Genomic DNA, 20,464 nt, shown 5'->3' on the forward strand with positions numbered 1-20,464 from the left:
ATCTATTCTTCCTAATCCATACTATGTATAATATTACATTTTTGTTTTCAGCCTCTATTTTTCTGAAACACTTTTATACCCTATGCTATTTGGGCACACTCCTCTAAATAGAATTGTCAGCCCCTGTTTTATAAGTCCTATAACAACAGCAGCTGTTGGCATCACTACCAGAACCTGAACAAATGATGATGTGAACTGGTTACCAAAGCTCCCTCAAATCCATCTGTAAGATGTGACACTGTCCAGGTCTGGAGGCCTTCTCCTTGGAGGTCCTGGTGCTCATCACAGCATGGTGCAGACACAGGGGCTTCTGATTAACAGGGAGACTACACACTCCATTAGGACTGTCACATGCCTGTACCCACACAGGACCCAGGGGATCAGAAATGAAGCTTCACATTAGACATTACCTTTGTGTGACTTTTATCTTGGGGTCGGTGATGTCATCTGTGTTTCTCCCATCTATGGTCCACCACACCTCGGTCCGGGAGTCCTTCAGGAATGTGAAGAAAACCTCACAGGGCAGGATAAGGTCATCACCTGCAAAGAAAGGAACATCATCTCCTAGGAGAAAAGGTATTGCAATGCAGGAACAGCACCCCCCTCACTTTGGTGCTTTCCAAAATCCTACCAGACTAAGCTCTGTGTCCCTTCAGGAAAGAATGAGGCCAACATCCACTTTCTGACATAACCTGTAATAACAGCTTAACATCCCTGGACATGAGGATTTGTGACAGACAGATAAATAGAAAAAGATGTCCTGCCTCCTCAAATGTGTTACAAATTCCTTGACTGCATGAAGTGACCCACCCAAAGGGACATGCTCCATGCCAACCAATTCCTTGGAAACCCAGGCAGTGCTAATCAATCCCACTGCACAGGGGACAGATGCCACAAAGTGATGGCTCAAGCTCCACAAAAGCATTTTGGTTTGGAAATACTTCTTCAGGAATTTGACTTCTGCCCAGGATCAGACTTGGGAGTGTGAATATCTTGGTGATCAATAAGTGATTTTATCTTACAGAGGACTACGGATGAAATCTGACCTTCTGAGCCAAAAGAGCTGTTCTTTAAAGTGAAGACTCTGGTGCCAATCATCATCATTGACACCACATTTATTACAGCAATGTAATGGGACACAATCCATTTGATATAGGGAATTGCTCCAAAAAGCTATTAGGCAAAACTGATGGTGTGGGGGAAGGGGTGAGGGAAAGGGTGTGGTACCCCATTACTCAGGGATGCGAGGTCAGCATTAATTAGGAAGTCATCAGCTAGTAAAAGGGGAGGTGAGCAAGAATTGGCTAGAATACTAAAGCCACTCTAGGGGTGAATGAGGGAGGATGGGGGCAAACCACAGCCAGGGCCAGGGCTGAAGCAAGGTCCTACAGGGATTCTCCTAAGCAGCTGAGTGTCCCCTTTTCATCTGCTTCTGCAGCTACAGTTCTGTATCATCACGCCTGAATATCTTGCAAAAAATCAGCTTTCAAAGCTGTGCTCTCTATCAAAAACTGGCATCCTATACTGTCTACCAGGCAACCCGTGGCAGCTCCAGTCCTCTGTGAGGGAAAGCACCAGAGATGCAGTGGAAGGGGAGAGCTTTGTGCCTGGCTGTCCCACTGGGATACTGCGAGCGTTGGACTTTACCTGCTTCCAGTTCATACACAACTTTCTCATTTGGAGAGGTGAACTGTGGTGGCAAGGCCTTGTTTGGAGATCCTGCAGGAGACAACAGAGAGCCCCATGGGGCCCCAGACTTCATGAAAACCTGGAATCCTTGCAGCCTCACTCCTGATGCCCTCGCGCCGCACTGCACGTTCCCCAGTCTGACTCGTGAGGCATTCCTGCTGCAGAGTTCTATGCACACACACATCTAATCCTAATCCACAAACTCAGGGCCAGGTCCTGATTTTAAGGCTCACCCGAAGTTTACGTAAGGTAGTTTGGGCCTCTCACATGAGAAAAGCTCCATAACCTTCTCATCTCCCACAAGGCATAACCTGCACCAGTTTCTTTTTACTGCTGATTCTAAAAAACAAAATACAAACCTCATTTTGTGTCACCAATATCTATTTCAACCCTTAAGAAAGCTGTTTCCGTAGAACTCGGAATGTATCCTACAGCTGACGAGGTTTTTAACTCTACAATTCCCTGGCAGGTAGGCTGAGCCTCTGTGCCTGGGATGGATGTGTCCAAGCAGTGGGCACCTGGAGCTCTGCCTGGCTGATTAGCAGTCTCAACCCCAGCACAAATGGCTTTGAGATGCTAAGAAGACCAAGACAAGCTGGCTATGAAGTGACAATCCCACAAACAGTGATGAGCAAAGGGCACAGGAGACCACAAGCAGGAGTGCCAAAGTTATGCATTCACATGCCAGCAGAGGGTACCCCTGGCCATCTCATGGGCTGAACCTCACCAGCCTGAGGCTGGCCACTCTCTGTGTTTGGGGCATTTGACAAGGTGGTAGGAGAGACATCTACTGCAGTATGTTCTGGACAGCCACACAAGTCTGACCCCAGCAAGAAAAAAACCATCGGGTCAGCTGGGTAACACAGATTGACTACAACCACAAATGGATCCTGCAACAAACTCTTCCAGCTGTTTTTGCCACTTCTGCAGTTACCCACATGCATTTTACACATTTTAAAGTCATTCTTACCCACCACCTTCATCTTTACGGTTCTGGTGAGATTATAGGTTCTTCCATGGTCCTTGAATGTCACAATGCAAGTGTAATTCCCTTTGTAGGCACTGCGGACAATGCCAATGACAAGCCTGGGCCCCTGGGGATATCGCTCATAGAAGCCATCCACCGAGTTGCAGTTCTGGAGTCAGGCAGAAAAATACTTGAGTTTGTACTCAAAAGTGCAGATATTGGTTTAAATGCCTCTATGAATATCTGAATTAAACTGTTAATGTGACACTTGGGATCATGATGTAGGTCAGATCTAAATATCATGAACTTCGAGCATGTTGGGAGTATAGACTGCTATGTTCACCTTGAAAATTAAGTGATGAAGCAGATCACCCTAATAACTTTATCCCACTTTAAATACAGACAATTTTATAAAGGAGAGATCTCTGATCCAGAAGTACGTTGGCAATCAAAGTGAGCACCTCAGCAGAGGGAAGAACAAAGTAAAAAATGCTAAGAAGAAAATGATGACGTAATCACAAATGGATACCAGGACTAAAGGACATGTACCCCATTGATCTCCATCTTTTGGGACTAATCAAGCTCTCCTGGCTGCCTTCAGCTGAGGATGAGACCCCAGAATTTGAAAATAGCAAACGAGAATCTATAGTACATAAACCTTAATAACTCCTCTCTTTCTGTCAGGCAGGGAAGGAAAACTGCCAAAATACCAAGCTGGAGATCCCTTCTCAGAAAGAGGTTATGCAGATAACATCTTGATTGTCATAAAACCCAAAGATGTGCACATTTTCTAAGAGATTATTTTTGAATGATACATTTCCAAATCTGATACATCCTAATGGGGTAGTTTAGGACAGGGGTCATATACCATTTTTAATGGTTTTTATTAGGCATGGGATGACTTGCTGTCTGAAAAATTACTTCCAAGGGGCTTTTTGTTTCATTCTGCTAATTGATTGCTGAGATGTGAATTTCAATGAATGATACAAGTAAAGCATTTAAACTACTGGAGTGAAATGGCTCCTCTTGAGGAAGTTTTTCCTGTAGGGTTTTAGAGGTGGGGTTTTTCCTTTTGGGTCTTTTTAATTTCTTTTTTAAATCAGCAGATACATTTGTTTACAATTTCCCTTATTATTAAATTCATTTATACAAAATCTTCTGTCTAGAAATACAAAAGTACTTTATAGAATGTTATTGAAGAACTTATTCCCATAACTCTCAGACTTTACATCCCCTGAGACTTCTTATTCTCCACTGACTAAAGGCATCCACCTAGAGAGAAAGAGTGAAATCTAATTTAAGAAAATTGAGCAGTAATTCTGTAGGCAAGAGCCTGAGGATGGCTGGAGACAGTCTAATAATCAGAAAAGTATGGAGGGTGGGATAGAGATGTATCAGTCTTCAGAAAAGAGGTTTGCTGAATTGTGTCAAACAGGACACCCATTGTCTTGCACAGCCTGATGTACTACTTCACTTCCTGACCTCAGAGGATTTTGGAAAGGATGCAATTTTCATTAACAGGTGGGGTTTTTTGAAAAAGAGGGAATGTGAATGACAGTTTCCTTTACAGGAAAGTGAGAGGCTCTCACACAGCAGGTCAGTCACACTGCCCATAATTGAACTCAGCCACCTAAATCCCTCCTAGGAGTATTTTTCACTTGTGCACACTGGTCAAAAAAGCTTCAGTGTTAGCTCTCAATTTCTTTCCAAGAGCAGTTTTACCCTTGAACCAAATGGAAGCAGAGCTCTTAAAATTAGTAAAGCTTCATTAACAGTATCATCACTGGGGAGACTCTGAAACGCAGTTCCACAACTGCCATGCCAACCAGTGATTTTTCACACACACCACTGCATCTCCCTGCTGCCCAAGCAAGTTCTTCTTACCAGGTACCACTTGACAGTTGGTGTCACACTGGCAGGGTAAAACCCATCAATATCTGGGCATGTGATCTTCTGATTGGCATGCTCCAAGTAGAACATCTCCTCAGTGGGTTTTATGGAATGGCTCACACAAGAGTGCTGGTCTTTTGGAACAACTTCCAAGGGAAAAGCAACTTTGCTGCAGTAGGTTGTGTTCCTAAGGGTGGGCAAGAACAGGGCTGATTAGGTGAAACTTGTTTACTCCTACAGCAGTGGAATGGAATGAAATAAAAATTACATCTGCAATAACAAGCATCATAGGGCTGATCAGGTACGTACAGCCTTAGCTGACTCATTTGTAAATGGGAAAGAAAACCCTACCAGAGGTGGCCACACAAGCTCACAAAAGCCTATAAAGATGACTAACAAGCAACATCCACTCTCCTGCTGCTAAAGCAGATCATAAGGTCAAAGACACAGACAAAAGACAATGTGAGGAAGACCAAAAAGAGCTCTTACATATAGCAGATGCCACGTTCATTCTGCACCACAGTTAGAGACACTTTTAATTTCCTAGAAGTCTGAATCTCATGAATCTTTGCCAAATTAGCGTGCAGTCAAAACATTACCCCTGCACCTGAAGCTATTTTTACTCTAGACATGCAGATCACTTCTTAATGGTGAGTGCCTGTGGATTTTGCCATGGGCTCAGCAATAATATTTTCACGGACACTTGCAGCAAGGAGAGGCACACTCATTAGTGTCTGCAAGGCTCCAAGCATTATTGCCATGTAAATTGGCTCAGCACTGAGCAGTCCTATAATTGCAACATTCTTTTCCCATTAATGCTTTTGTAAATGGTAGTCTCCCCACAGGAAGTTCTGGTGCTAACAGCATCATTTCCCCACCTCCACAAAAGTCCTTTGATTGTACTGAAGATGTACAGAAACCGCACCACACGACCTACCTGAGCATGCAGGTGTAATTCCCAGTGTCATTGAGAAGTGCAGGCCAGAACCAAAGGGTGTCTTTGTCCTTACTGATGTGATTGTCAGGGAGACGATAATTAATGGGCTCCTCCAGATCCCGGTCCTGCGCGATCCGGTACCAGATCAGGGTTAGGCCAGCAGAATGGGCTGTGCTGTAGTTGTACTTCAAGAAGGTCTCAAAAAGTGGGCATTTGATCTTGGCAGGTTCCCCATCATAAATCTGGATCTGCTTCATGGTGTCCACACCCCAGTCATCACAGCGCTCTGCAGCCAGGAAGAACAAGGTGCCTTAGGCTTGCAAGTGTGCAGGGGGAAAACAGCTCTGCCCGTGCCCCCCACAGCCCTTGGTTCTGTCCACATTAAAATCAGAGACAAAACTGTAGTGTTCTCAGTGAAAGCAAACTGAGCTTTTATAAAACAGAGCAAGAACATTGAGTTCATTTCTAGAGAACCTGGAAACTTCTGTTTTCATTTGTACACCTCCTACGTTATAAATGCCAAGCTATTTATCTCTCATCAGGACAATAGAATAGGATATTCCTGCATAAAACTAGGCTTCCTACAGAGCTCCAAGAAAATTTACCACAAAAGTCTTATGTAGGAAGACAAAATTTGGATGACAACAATGCCAGAGGTGTGTGTGCATCCACACACAATGATAGGGAAGATGGAAATAGATGTACTGAAATAGGAGGGAAAAAAAAAAAGAAATCAAACATCAACCCTCCCTTAGAGCTGTGGGTCACGTTCCCTGCCAGAAGAAGCTGGACTGTGGGTTCCAGAAGTGAGGACTGTCTTTCCTGTGATGGATTCATGTGACAGCCGTGCACATCAGGATAATACAAAGAGTACAAGCAGTACTAAGTGACAGAGAAAGACTGTTGATAGTGAAGTTTAGAACTGGAGCCTAGAAGGCAAAAGAACAGTAAAGAACAGGTATCAGCAGGTTATCTTGTATTTCCAGGCAGTGCTCAGGTGCAAACCCCAAGCACAGCTCAACAACAGGCAGTGGCTCAGTGTGGCTCACAGCAGACTTGGACTCACACAGAAAACAACCAGCATGAGACAAAGCTGTATAGAACTTTTTTCTTTAATTACTTTCCTTTAAAAAATATTCTTGTCATTAGCAAACAATTTCACCACAAAAAGCACAGTCCAAACCCATTTCTCTTCCAAGGACTCCACTCCATTCCTCCTACCCATCAGGATGCACAGGCAGGCAGGGACTCAGTGCAAGCAAAGCACAGTGCCAGGGTGTCAGCAAACCTGGGAGCAACCTGCGCTGTCAGAGCCAACTGAGACACACGGGGAGGCTGCTGTCACTGCACCTCCTGCTCCCCACGCTGACAAGGCACAGCACAGCGTGGCACACTTCCCAGTGCCTCTCTTGGAGCTGCTGGGAGGCTTTTGCTAGGGCAGCCTGACGTCTGAGAGCCCGAAATGAGTCAAACAGGAGAGGGGTGTGCTGCCTGCAGCAGTCCTTGGGAGCAGTGTCTCGGCACATCACACACAGGCTCACCAGAGGCAACACTGCAAATCCTCTCCCATTTGTGGATATTAGGAGAACTCAGACTGAGAGGAGAAACAGAATACAATATGCTCTTTGAGCCCAATTCTTCTAAATTCTTCTGAACTGACTTCACAGGCCCAAAGCAGGATTTCTGGCATTTATTCTTCCCTAAATAGACAGTGGGATGTAGCCTGCCCCCAAATTCATACTTAATTAAAAAAAGCAGAGATAAACCTTTGAGAAGACAGGCCTGCAGCACTTAAAGGCAGTGATGCTAACTCCTGTGGCTCAGCAATGGTTAGTCATGGGCAGGAGGAATCTGGGCCAGTAAGAATAGAAATGTTTTCTGGCAGGTTTACACATAAATGTAAATGCAAGCTGCACTGCTCCTCCTGCAGTATGCCAAACACCCATATGACAGAGTGCTGCTTCTGGAGGAAGAGAATGAATTGGGCTAGGAAAAGGTGGTGAAGCTACCCAGAACACAAGCATTTGTTCTGAGCAACCCCAACCCCAAATATCTGGAGAGTGTTCATCATCTGAAATCATACAGATCTTTCAGAAGTATCACACACTATGGCTGCTACCACAGACTGTGCTGAGGCTCCTTTTCAAAGACTAAACCACTGCTGGAAGCCTCACACCCTGAGAAGGAAGGAGCATAATGACCCATCACATCCTGATCAGGGCAAACTGGAACCAGCAGGCTGCTTTATGCTGGTGGGGCCATGAACCAGGCATGGTCAAGTGTCCTTAGAGTGGCAATGAGACAAATGAGCCTGCAGAGACTGCAGGATATAGCAGGGACTGTTACTCATGGAGACAGGGCATTTTTTTCTGTAAAGAAAGGCTTCCCCTCTGAAAGGAGCAGACCTGGCTCTGTAAATCAGGATGCCCAGGTTCTCTTCCAAGCATTGACTTGCATCTCCTCTTGGGCTGCATAAAGGCAAATCACCCTTATTACTTCAAATGGCAGGACTGGGGAGAGAAGAAACTATATAAAACATTACTGTACTGAAATTCTTGGAGTCAAGATCAATGAAATTTGCAATCATGAGCAGCTCTTGCATTTTGCAACAGCCCATAAATCAGCACTGTAAAACTACTTACCCGTTCAACCTGAATGAGTTATTGAAAATAAATACCACTATTTTCTTTTTTTTTCTTCCTGCATTTCTCTAAAACAATGCCCAGGCCTTGCCTTCTTGGCTTGGGAAGAAGGGACTGTTATTGTTTTGCTGTAAGAGCTGTACCTGGAGGTTTTGTCTCAGAGCTGGCCTGGCTTCAGGGACAGTGTCACAGCAAACAGGTGGTGCTAAGGCTCCCCACATGCCCTGCCCTGGGGTGCTGCAAGCTCTGAGCTGAACCCCAGACACAGCTGGCAATGAACAGCTGCACCCAGAGCACAGGAGCAGCTGTGCAGGGGGAGATCCCAGGCTGTGCCTCCCAACCAAGGCAAGGACTCCTCCTGGCTGCAGGGCAAAGCCACCCAGCAAACCCCGAGGGTCAGGAAGTGCTGCCATGACCCATCACTGAGAGCAGGGATGGCAGGAGCACCACAGGCTGCAGCAAAATGTCCTTAACACACAAAACACCGAGGACAGAAATTGGGGTGCTTTGCACAGCTTCCCTCCCCGCTGTGCCATGCTGACAGTTACTCTGCTATTTCTACATTTTGGGGTGTTTTACTTCCAATACAGCTGGGCTCTGCCTGATATAATGTGTGAGAACTGCAGGGCACCCCTCACACACACCTTTGTGAGCCTCCTCCTCCTCAGCTGTGACAGTGCTCTCCTCCCTGTGGCAACAGCAACCTTTGCTGTGGTGGCACTCCTGCAGCAGAGCCCAGCAGATGGGGCAGCATGTCCACACATCCATCAAGTAGAGGGGATACTCACATTGTTATTGCTATAATTTTATTTGCATCCAACAGCTCCCCAGGACATTTTGTGCTCTTTCCACTATTTTAAGGTCTACTGGATATTCAAAGCCCACTTGCTGCTAACATCAGCATGCAACTGCTTGTGTGTCAGTCTAAATTGGAGATAGCCTGAATAAATGGCATGACTGACCCTTCATTGGCATAAAGCAGTCCCACTAGGAAAAAAAATATACGCACATATTGATATATCCTGATTCCAGCAACAATGTGATTTGAGGGAGCACTGCAGAAAAAGGATGCAAGGATCCAGTTCCAATTGTGAGAAACAGCACTAACTTCTATGGTGGTATGCCCATTTGTAGCAACTCACACTTGTTTTCACTGGCTAAGCCTCAGAAGTGAGTTTCTTCTCTCTTGAAATGTTTCCTGCACAAAACAGCTGCTGGAGTTAAGAGCAGCTCCTGATTAAATCATCTGGGATCAGCATTCATGCTGTGACTCCTGAGGTCCCCTAACAAATGGAAACTAGTGAGAAGATGGAGCTATATCCAACTCCACCTCTCTTCTAGGCTGCAGCAAATGGAGCACTACACATACACCTGAGGGACACAGTAAAATTCTCTAAAAATACACCATCCCACAAATGCCCCTTCCTAGAAATGCCTCTGCAAAATGATTTGGAAAGAAGCCACCCTGTCCTCAGTACCAATCAAGAGCACTGCAGTTCCCTTGAGTCCTCTCACTGCTGAATGCTGTGGAATTGCACAGTGAGCCTATGACCCACAACACCTACCTGGGACAGATAAAATAAGAAAAGGCAAGAAATGGTCCTGTTTGCACAGCTCTGCTTAGGAAAAGGGGTGAGGATCATACAGGCTGCATGGTGGAAGGAAACACCTACAGTAAAAGCAGGGCAATCCCCAATGAAGGGGAGAAAAGATGCATCTGACTCCATGGATATCAGAAAGCTAATTAATCACTTTATTTATACTATATTATTCTATTATATATATTACATTATATATACAGTATATTATTCTATTATCTACATTACACTACATCTAAACTGAATCTGCACAAGCATTCAACTGCACTCGACTGCCCAGAATCTTGTGGCTGTCAGCTGACAGTCCCAACACACACACCTGGATTCAGTTGGTCAGTGAATCAAAACACTCACACCAGAATCCAATTACTAATTCCCTTCAGGTAAATAATCTACAATGCATTCCCCACTTGTGAACAAGAGGAGCAGCAACTGAGATAAGAATTGTTTTTTCTTTCTCTGAGGTTCCTCGCTGTGATTTCCAGAAATATCCCTGGGAAGCTGTGCCTTGCTTTTCTCTGTGAAGAGAAATGCAGCCACAAACACCCATCTCCAGAATTGGAAGACAAAGTGCAGGCAGGGCAGCAGGGTGAGGATAAGGATGCCCACCTTGATTTCATGTGCCTTGAGGGGGCCTGCCGTGCATGCAGACAGGGACCCTGCAGTGGCAGCAGGACACAAAGCCATCAGTGAGTGCTGTCAGATTATTGATCCCTGTTCCTCACACCACTTCAGCTGCAGCATCAGATGGGGCTGTATTATCAAAGGATAATTTGGTTGGAAGGAACTTTAAAAATCACCCAGTTCCAACACCCTTGCTGTGAGTGCACAGGCCATCACCCTCTAGACCACATTTCTTAATGACCCATTTAACCTGGCCTTGAGCACTTCCAGGGATAGCTCATCCACAGCTTTTCTGGGCATCCTCTTCCAGTGTCTCACCACTCTCACAGCAAAGAATTCCTTCCTAATATCAAATTTAAACCTACCCTCCCTAAGTTTAAGGTCATCCTCCCTTGTCCATCACTAGACACCCTTGTGAGAAGTCCTTCTGCAGCTTTCTGTCCTGGAAGCGCTCTAAGGTCTCCTCAGAGCCATTTCTTTTCCAGGCTGAGCAGCCCCAACTCTCACAGCCATAGGAGAGGAGCTCCAGCTCTCAGATCAACTTCATGCGCTCCTCTGGACTCACTCCAACTAACTGATGCTGGGGATCCCAGAGCTGAACACAGCACTGCAGGTGGGGTCCCACCAGAACAGAACAGAGGGGCAGAATCACCTCCCTTGACCTCCTGGCCACACTTCTTTTGCCCTGACCCATGACACAGTTGGCTTTTTGGGGCTGCCAAATCACATCTCAACAGCTTCCTACTTTCTTCATCTGTCCCTGCTGCATTACGTTAAAGCAAAGCTGGTATGAGTCAGCCTGTACCCAGGGGCACAGCAAGGCCAGCCTGTTACCATGATGCACGGATCAGCATCAATAAGGCAGAAAAAGCTGATCACACAAAGCAGTTAAGCAAGAATTAATCATTACTACCTTTAAAAAAATTTTCCTCACCACCATCTTTCAAGCTCAGTCGGTGAGAAGGAAGGGGAGGAAGCCAGGCTGAATGGAGAAGCCATGCTGTGAGCACAGGAGGCGCCAGCTGTGGCCAGCACCATGTGTGGGTGCATCTGCCATTTATGCCAGTGCCAGGAGCACCCACTCTCCCCACTGTGTCTGCATTGTTCCTTTTCCACCCTGCACGAGACCACCCCTGGCTGTGTTCTCTGCTCAGCAGTATCCCATCTGACCATACAACAGGGTAGAAGAATAGAAGCATAGCAAAAAACAAATGAGAAGCTCTGCCCTTAACTGGGAGAAGAGGCACAAACCAAAACACACTGAGATGGGTGGGAATGACACAGGAGCTGGGTGAGGCCCAGCCAAGATCAGCTGGCTCTCACTGTTTGCTCTCACTACTTCTGCAGCAGTGACGGTGGCCACAGAACACCTAAAACTGGTTGTAGCTGAATGCTGCCTTGGAGGCTCAGCCTAGAGGCTGTGCCAACTCTGCAGAAATTTGTAATCTCACTTCCAGTGGAAACACATCCAAAGAGGCCTCTCATAACCCCACTGCCTTCCTCCCACAGCCTCTCCAGTAGAGCAAGGAGGTGGAAGTGGTCCTGGCACAAACCTCCTACACAGCCCAACCACATCCATGTAGCTCTGCTGTGATGGCATTGGTGACATGGTTTTACACTTCTCCAAGTTCCATCATATTCATCCTCTGTTGCCACTGAGCTGTGATGCCCTCACAAAGCCTCTCATCTGGATGCTGCACTCTAGGATGGAGTCTCTCTCTCCCCCTAAGTGCTTTTATAATTTGAATAGGTAGGACAGCTCAGAAAAGAAGAAGGAAAAGGACCTTCTGTTGCAGAATGGCTCCGTTTTGAAAAGCACCTGTACATGGCAGTTGATTAACTTTAGACCCTGAATTTCTAATTTGAACAGGTGTGAAAACCTGCCTCTGCCAAAGCCATAGAAAACAAGCTGACTGCATAAACTGTTGACTTCAGGGGAAGCAGCCAAAGCAAGACATCCAAAAAGCTGTGATTCTGTAATGGAGCCCAGAGCTTCCGACTCTGAATCGCCTTATCTCATCAAGCACAGCCTCTAACACTGGGTAGTCCTTATTTGTGTCTCTTAGAACTCCTCCACAGTGAGCTCTGTGACTTCACTCTCTATCTGTGCACAAAGCTGTTTACTGCATGTGGCAGAGTATTTTGGTTACTCCCAGCAACTAGGCCAAAGAGAAAAAACAAAAAAAATTTATATTCAGATTTCTCTAGCAAGCTTGACATATTTTTCTGGAGGCTTTCTTTAAATTTGAGATCAAAACGATAAAGGTAGGGGCATGAACTGCTTCCCTGAAGGATAAGAAGAGCAAACAGCTACTTTCCATCTCACTTCATTGAGAAAATTTATGCATGAAGCAAAGCAGAGCAGCAAAGGAAGAGGAGAGGTACAGGAAATGGAACACCCCATTGCAAAGTAGGAGAGGCAGCATGAAAAGGGGGTTTATCTGATCAGCATCACTGCTGAGCTGTGCTTAAGCTGGCAGGCTCCTGTGTGCCTGGGACACCACACTGGGACGTGACAAGGCCCAGGCTGAACTCGTGGCTCTGCCAACAGGCTTGCTTAGCTAAACCCAAGCAGCCCAGTCCCTGCACTCAGCCAGGTGCTCTGCTGCCTGCTTTAAAATACAGTCAGCAATTGTCCCCTGCCCATCCCACAGGGATGTCTGCACTACAGAGATGCTGCAGCAGCTGTCCCCAGACAAGGATGGGAACCAAACAAACACAGCAGGCAGCAAAATGAACTAAAAGGGACCGAGAGTCCAGCAGAGTCACCTGGGTGCCACAAAAGCTCTGACAGCGAGAGCACAGCGCTGTGGCTGTGACAGGGGGACATGACAGCTCCCTGATGCCCTGTTTGATACACACACAGGGGCAAAGGTGACTGTTCAGTCCTGTATCAGCAACACACCCAGAAAGGGCTGCTTTCCTAAACACACTCCTGCACTTCAGTGCAGATAGGTCACACCATGATGTCTGCACAGAGCTCACCCCTCACAACCCATTTCCTCAGCTGACAAGAAGCAGACCTGAGGTTTTATCTGCTCAGTGGGCACGGCTCTGGCTGGTGTGGAGGGAGGCTGGCGGCTGTGGGGACACGTCTGCACCCAGGTCAGCTCTGCTCCACGGGTTTTATCTCCATCCATTCCAGGGCTGTGCAGCTTTCAACACCCTCAGTGTCAATGACTTCATGCCCCCAAGTGCCATAAACTTCTACAACCACAGTAGCTCACAGATGGGTATGGATGGTTATAAAATCACGTCCTAAATTAGGACAGCCAGAAGCTGAGATTGGAAGAGTAGGAGGAAGTCAGGAAATCCCAGGAGATGATGGTGGGGGAGGGATTTAGTCTCTTTAGAAAACAATAATGCAGTTTAATCTGTTTTTCTTTTGACTTTACACACTAAAAGAAGCTTCTCAGCTTCTGGGGCTGTCACAAATCATAAGGAAAATAAGGCGACTGGAGCCCCATCAGTAGAGTAAGAGCCATATAGCAATAATCCTGAGGAGCTGCACAAGGCTTTCCATCTTCAAAGTGTTTTACAGACAGTAATTTATTAATCTGCAAATTTCCCCTGGCCAAAAGCAACTGTTCTGCCTCTCTGCTAAGCATGAGATCCACAGTGCAGTTCAGCACTCGTGAGAGACAGTGCAGGCAGTGGCTCTGACCTCTGGAGCTAGACCTGTCTTTCTTTCTCACGGCAGCCACAACTCCACTGCTCCAACTACCACCTGAACCCAAAAGCATTGATGACATCAGTAATCATCAAAAACCAAAGTAGCTGAAAGCCTTTGACATGGGGGAGTGTAAACCGACATGTTGACAATCCAGCAAATAACAGCAAAGCCTGAAATAAAGCTCCCAGGAGAGAAACTGCTGGCTGCCTTCCAGCCACTGCCTGCCATGCTGGGGTATCATTCTGGCCCAGTCCTGGGCTCATCCTACCACACAGCCTGTCTGATAGCCCCCAAGGGAGCCACAGAGGCACTTCCTATGCACACATGATGATCCCCCCACCAAAGGGCTGTTTATGCATAGCAGGTACCTGCTCACACCACATGGGTCCATTAGATAACCAGCATGAGGCTGCTCCTCCTCTCCTGGCAGCAATATTCTTCTGCTTTTGCAATCCCCTAAGACAGTACTCCCAGCCATGGTCATTTCCCCAGCCCTCATGCTACAAAAGCTCTTGGAGGGTGAGAGAGCAGCCTGGTTAGCAGAGAGGGAAAAATTGAACAAGAAGCACAATTACAGCCACATTTTGTTTATAAGTTGGTATCTAACATTGGCAGCTTCATTCAGAAACAAGAAGATAACTTTATTCTGTATTCATAGTGGCTGTTATGTTCTTTGTCTGACTGGTTTTTCATCTCTTGTGAGCCAGTGTATATTTACATGACTTCAGTAGTGCCAAAGAAAGTATTGTACAACCAGACCCGGGTCCATGGGTTTTTGTTATCTTTCCCTGGCTATCAGAAAATCTGGGTTCATGAAGCACCCTACAACATGAATTCCATCTTGAGGATGGCTTAGCTAGGCAGGGAGACCTTGACTACCACTGTAAACACTGGCCCAAAGGTGGTGAGTGATGTACTCGTGCACTCCATACACTGCTGGTCAGGATATTGTCAAGAGCAGGAGATTTGCCCACATGTTCAGCATGAGCAAACAAAGACTCAGGCACCAGTTCAGTCTCAGGCTCTGCATCTCTTACTCTACACTACTCAGATCACATTTCTTCCCTCAAACAGCTTGCACCTCCCTTTCAGCGACTGATTTTGTTTCAGCACCAGCCTCCATACGCAGCAGAAACAGCAGAGCCCAGAGAAGAGATGTTTAGAGCCACAGTGCTGCAGGCAAAATGTGGAGGGGAAATAAAGTTTGTGGGTTTGTTTCTCCAGTAGGAAGCAGGGGGAAGAGTAATGCTAAAGCTTTCTGACACACTGCCAGAGAGACTGAGAGCCATAGTGGCTTAACTGGATGGAAAGGCCACTTGCAGCCAGAGCAATGCTGGTATTTGGGAGCTGAAATTTAGCAAGTGATGGTTCCTCACCCCCTCTGTAAGCTCACAGAACCTGGGACTCAGCAGAGCTGGTAGCCCTGGCTTGGGTAGTCCCAGGTCATTATTGCTGACCAGACTGCTCCACTGGGAAGGATGGCAGAGCAGGAAAAGTGGCAGCAAACCACGAGACAACTCCTGTCCCTGCCTCCAGCCTTCCTCAGCCCAGCCCGGGCTGGAGAGAGAGCTGGTCCCAACCATACAGCATTACATGACTTAATGCTCAAAGCACAGAAAAGGACTCAGCTGAAATGACAAATCCCAACCAAGTCACACATGTTAAATATCCCAGGAACCAGGTTCCCCAGTGAGAGCTGCCCATTTCCATGGCCCTGCTTGATGTTAGGTGACCACCAGGGCAGCTGCAGACTGTGCACAGCCCTTCTGCATTCACTCCAGATAAGCTCAGCTCTGCTCCCCCCACCCATATACCCTGCTCCAAGAAGGAAAAGCAAGCCCAAATGCTGTAACATTTCCAGAACAAGGCCACTCTGCCATACTGCTATGTATTTATGACTTTGCAAGGGTGAAACGAGCTCCAGTCTCCTTTTCGTGCCAGTCCCAGGAAACCCTGCAGTGAAACAGAGGGCTGCACAGACGGCTGCCCCTCCATCCAAGTACAAACAGCCATCCAAGCCCATCATGAATAACAAAGGACATTCTGACAGCCCAAACCGGTTTATGAAGTCCATGGCACAAAAAGGAAGCTTTGAACTGAAGAGTGCATCTGACACCCACAGACCTGCAGGAAATTAAATGCACACACTGCGGTGGAATTGCAGGAGAAGTGTATTTTAACTGACTACGTGTCTCATGTATTGAGACTTGACTCACATTCTTGCAGCACTCTACAAGGGTTCTGGCCACCCTGTACAACAAATCTCTGCTAAAGGAGGTATGTTTAAAAAGTACTAAATGCCCTGCAGAAATGCATGGAGGGTTCTGGTTCTGCCAAATCAACTGGCACGAGCCTGTGTGACCCAAATGCCAGGGTGCTCATTTCTGAAATCAGCTTCTTCCCAGCCAACTGTGTTAGCTTCCAGAGCTGCTCTAACATTTCCTGGGCAATCCTGATTCAATTGCACCTACCTCTCATTTCTGCAAAATCCCAAGATGACTGCACGTGGGGTGTTGTAATGCTGCCTCAGCAGGAGGAGGATGTTGCGTTGGTGGAGAGCAGAACAGCTCGTCCAGAAGCACAAGCAAAGCAGGGATTTTCCCAGCCAGCAGCTGAGATCCATGTCCCTGGGCCCCTCCTTCCCCACACACTCCTACTGCCTGGGGCTCACTGGAGGAGACCTAGGCCATATATTTTCTCCATTGCTGTTTCCCCTGTCAGCGAGGATGGGACATGCCCCACTAAAATACAGCCCACTGTGAGTGCCTGCAGCCCTTGGGCTGCCCAAGGAGAAAAACCTCCCAGGCTTCAGCCTGTGCCACGAACCCTGCACTGAGATGAACCTTGCTGAAGTGCACGTTGTGAATCTGGCCCACAATAATTCAGTGTGGTCCAAGAGAGAATGACAGAAGAGCTGTTCATCTGCTCGGGGTACATTGCAACTGCTTGTTTGCCAGCATTGCAGAGGGACAAGAGTTCATGGGGGGACTCGTCAAACCCCTGTACAGCCCTTATTTCTGAGCATTTCCCCCCATAAAACCAGCTCCTGTTCTTTCCTCCCTCCCCCTTTCCACTTGCCTCCTGCAAATCATGCTGTCTCCTTCCACCCCCAAATAGGAAGTCCGGAGCCGAGACATGCACAATCTGCCTCTTCACAAGAGCTGGGCTGAACGAGTGCCAGAGGAGCTGCGAGCATGACAACATATTTCCTGTCAGGAAAGTGACTCAGTGAGACTGGTATCAGAGCTCCTCTTACTCTAGAAGTTCCCCTCTCCCCTTGCATTGCTAAGGCATGAGTCAGAATTGGAGAGCTGAATCTCGGTCCTCTCCGGATCCAGCCAGGGATAGCAGAGTTCAGGTTCAAGCCTGGGTCCTTCCTGCAGCTCAGGGACAAGGCAGCTCCATGGGCCAAGCCCTGGATTCACCCCTCACAGAAGGGCAATAATGATACTGACACAGGGCACAGATGGAGTTTGAAAGCACTTTTAGGTGGAGGTGCTGCTGCTCTTTGCTCATGCACCTCTTCATACCACACTGGTCATCTCTACACAGACCATTGTACAACAGCGCCCCAGAACCAACACTGTGTTCATGCATTTTACTAAAGTATTTTATACACAACCATTTAACCCAGAAACCCTGCAAATGCTCAAAACTCACTGCAGACAGTTTTCTTCTCTGCACAGAAGTGGGCAGGTCCATCACATGCCATGTCCTTACCTGAGCCTCTGCTGAGGGTGACCATGGACAGCCAGAGCGAAACCAGCAGGACACTGACCATCTTCATCCTGGGAGACAAAGCACACAGACCTGGTTATCTGACACTGTTTTAGCACTGCAGGCCATTTCTAAACTCTGTGTGTTTATTCCTCCATTCACCCTGTGACCCTTTAACTCTGGCACGCCCCTCTTTTATTTCATTAAGATTCCTCAAAAACAGCACCCTCATGGCAGCCTCACTCTGCCTGTGGCAGCTCGCCAAGCTTGGGAGATGATGGCTCTGAAGAGGACAGCCCAGCTCATTGACAAGTCACCAGAATAGTCTGTATCAGGAGCACAAGGAGTCAAATGGATGTTTGCAGGCTACAAACCCCAAGCTCTGACTCCCAAAAGAAGGTGCTTTGCCAAGACCTCCTTCTGGTCACCTCTAAGAACAAGTGCAGAGAGCGCTCGAGTGGCTGCAGCACATCTGCACTGAATGTGTGTCTGACACTGACAGGACACCACACCAGAGCAGTCCCAGCTGGCAAGGTGTGCTGCCAGGGACCTGCAAAGGGGCCAGCTGCCACAGCCGGCTTCAGCCTCTCCTGCAGGCAGTGCAGACAAGACAGGGCCTCACCAGCCCTTCCCAGTCAAACCCTCCTTGGAACTCAGGAGTAAACGAACGCCAGGTTTCTACACTTTTCAGAAAGGATCTAAACAAAGGCTTACCCTTTCTAAGCAGCAGTGGTAAGCAAAAAAACAATCCCAAACTTTTCCATTCCCACTACAGAACACAATTTCCTGTAATTTGAGATAAATGTACACTGCCAGAGTTTCACTGGCTGCCCACTCCAGTATCTGGCATTCAGCTCTCAGAGCTGCTCACTCACTGGAATTAAATATCCCTCTGTTTCTAGGTTTTTCAGGATGCAATTTATAAGCTGGTAGTCATGAAAACTGACATCTACTAGATGCTCTCATTAAAGGGGTTAAGGTCACATTTGATATTCCTGTGTGCTGTCACATCACAAAGGGAGAAGAGATGGTTAAAAGGCTGAACTTCATCAAAGCATCTCAGCTCTGCCAGGCAGATGCAGTAATGAGCATGGTGATACTGTCAGGAATGTGCTCATGAGATGACAGAGAAACCTGCTCCATCGGGGTGTGCTAAAAGTGCGGGGGGAGAAGCCACAGAGCTCCCTTAAACATCTCCCTCAAAAACCTGCCCAGAATATATGCAGTACACAGAAGGGCTTTGAGCATAGGCAGAGAACACCTAAGATTGCACAGATTGCAGAGATTAACAAGAACGGGACACGTGAACTGCACTACTCAAAGCCCAGCAGCGGATATTGAATCCTTCCTTTTCAGGGCTTACATCTGAAAAGCCTTTGTGCGATGCCTTCCCTCTGCTGCGCTCATCTCAAAGAGACAAAGGAAATCTGAAGCATGCCTGTTCTTCCCTGCACAGTCCATGGAAAGGGCTGCACACTGCCTCTGAAGCCATCAGGCTTTCAAAAATGGCCAAGAAGCAAGAAAGGAAGTGAGGGGGTTTTTTTCCCTGGAGTCCAGCTGAGAGGGCTGAGCATCCCCTACCACTTCTTCCAAATTGAAATGCCAGCTGCTTATCAAACCTCTCTCTATTGCCACCTACAACCAGCTCCCAATGTTACTTCAGACTCCATAGGGAAGAAACAATGTTAAGTACTCCCACCCCTTGGAAATGCTGAAGAAAGATAAAACATTTTTATGCCATCAGATTGGACAGCGAGATCCAACATGCTGCACTCCTGGTAGGAATTAAGGAACTTTTGGTAATTGAGATGCTTGAAGAAAGGGGGTGTAAAGAGTGGCAGGGAATCATTCCCATAATCCAGATCCCTCATGGTTCCCTCTCCATTTGTCATTAGCTAAATGCACAGCGTGTCCTAACTCACCCTTATTTTCCAGCGACTCCCTCCTGTGTTTTGCACAAATCAGACTGCATCAAGCCCCGAAGCAAGCAGGAACTACCACGGACTTTGGATGAGTTTCCCTTGTATTGAGCAAGGCCATTTGCGTGGCCTGAGGCCAAAATAAACTACTACATTTCACTGGGCGATACATGAACTCTGCAGTGAGCTAATATTTACATCTATTAGCTGTGCTCACAGGAACATGCTCCTTTCAACTGTCTCACAGAGCCACCAGGTTCCCATGAGCAAGGTATCCAAGATTTCCATGCTCTGCATACTAGCAGGAAAATCCTTTTTTTCTTGCTCTACCCAGCTATAAAATCAGGAGCCTTACACACAGAGTGATTTCCTTCTGGTTCATTCCAGGCTTTCCAGAGATCTTATCAGTGGAGACAGACAGACACAGGGCCTGTCAGATTACAGCAATTTCTCCATTACAGAGAAGGGACACAGCTGACCACAGCCCTGGCTGCTCCCACTCTACACAAATGCAAAGGACCATGGAAGGGACAGGCACAGAGTCAAGGGCTGGTCAAGGGGAGCCATCACACCCTCCTGGATGCCCTGACCATGCCAGAATTTGCCAGCTCAGCTCTGTTCCTGTGGATTACTCAAAAACACTCCAAAACCCAAACAGCCCCAAACCTGTGATATCCCCCCAAATAAAAAGGTCTTTCCACAGCAGTCCTGTGGTGACACAGGAGAAGAGCATGCTGCTGCAGAGAGGGGTGGGTTTTGCAATGCCCCGAAGAACCACAGGACCACAACCCACCCTGGTCTTGCCAGG

General features: G+C 47.2%; 1 protein-coding gene across 4 annotated transcripts in view; it reads right to left on the bottom strand.

The window, feature by feature from the left end:
• IL1RAP (interleukin 1 receptor accessory protein) overlaps nt 1-20,464 on the bottom strand; it is a 51,414-nt gene that overhangs the window by 17,708 nt on the left and 13,242 nt on the right. For all 4 annotated transcript variants that reach the window (XM_063167023.1, XM_063167024.1, XM_063167025.1 and 1 more), the window contains exons 2-7: nt 17,741-17,808; nt 5,484-5,769; nt 4,541-4,733; nt 2,660-2,825; nt 1,648-1,719; nt 411-540 (exon numbers count right to left, since the gene is read on the bottom strand). In XM_063167023.1, coding sequence (XP_063023093.1) covers nt 411-540; nt 1,648-1,719; nt 2,660-2,825; nt 4,541-4,733; nt 5,484-5,769; nt 17,741-17,807 — 914 coding nt within the window. In that variant the 5' untranslated portion in view covers nt 17,808. The remainder of the gene's footprint in view (nt 1-410; nt 541-1,647; nt 1,720-2,659; nt 2,826-4,540; nt 4,734-5,483; nt 5,770-17,740; nt 17,809-20,464) is intronic.

Source organism: Melospiza melodia, chromosome 12, assembly GCF_035770615.1.
Source record: "Melospiza melodia melodia isolate bMelMel2 chromosome 12, bMelMel2.pri, whole genome shotgun sequence".
NCBI classification, from domain to species: Eukaryota; Metazoa; Chordata; class Aves; order Passeriformes; family Passerellidae; genus Melospiza; species Melospiza melodia.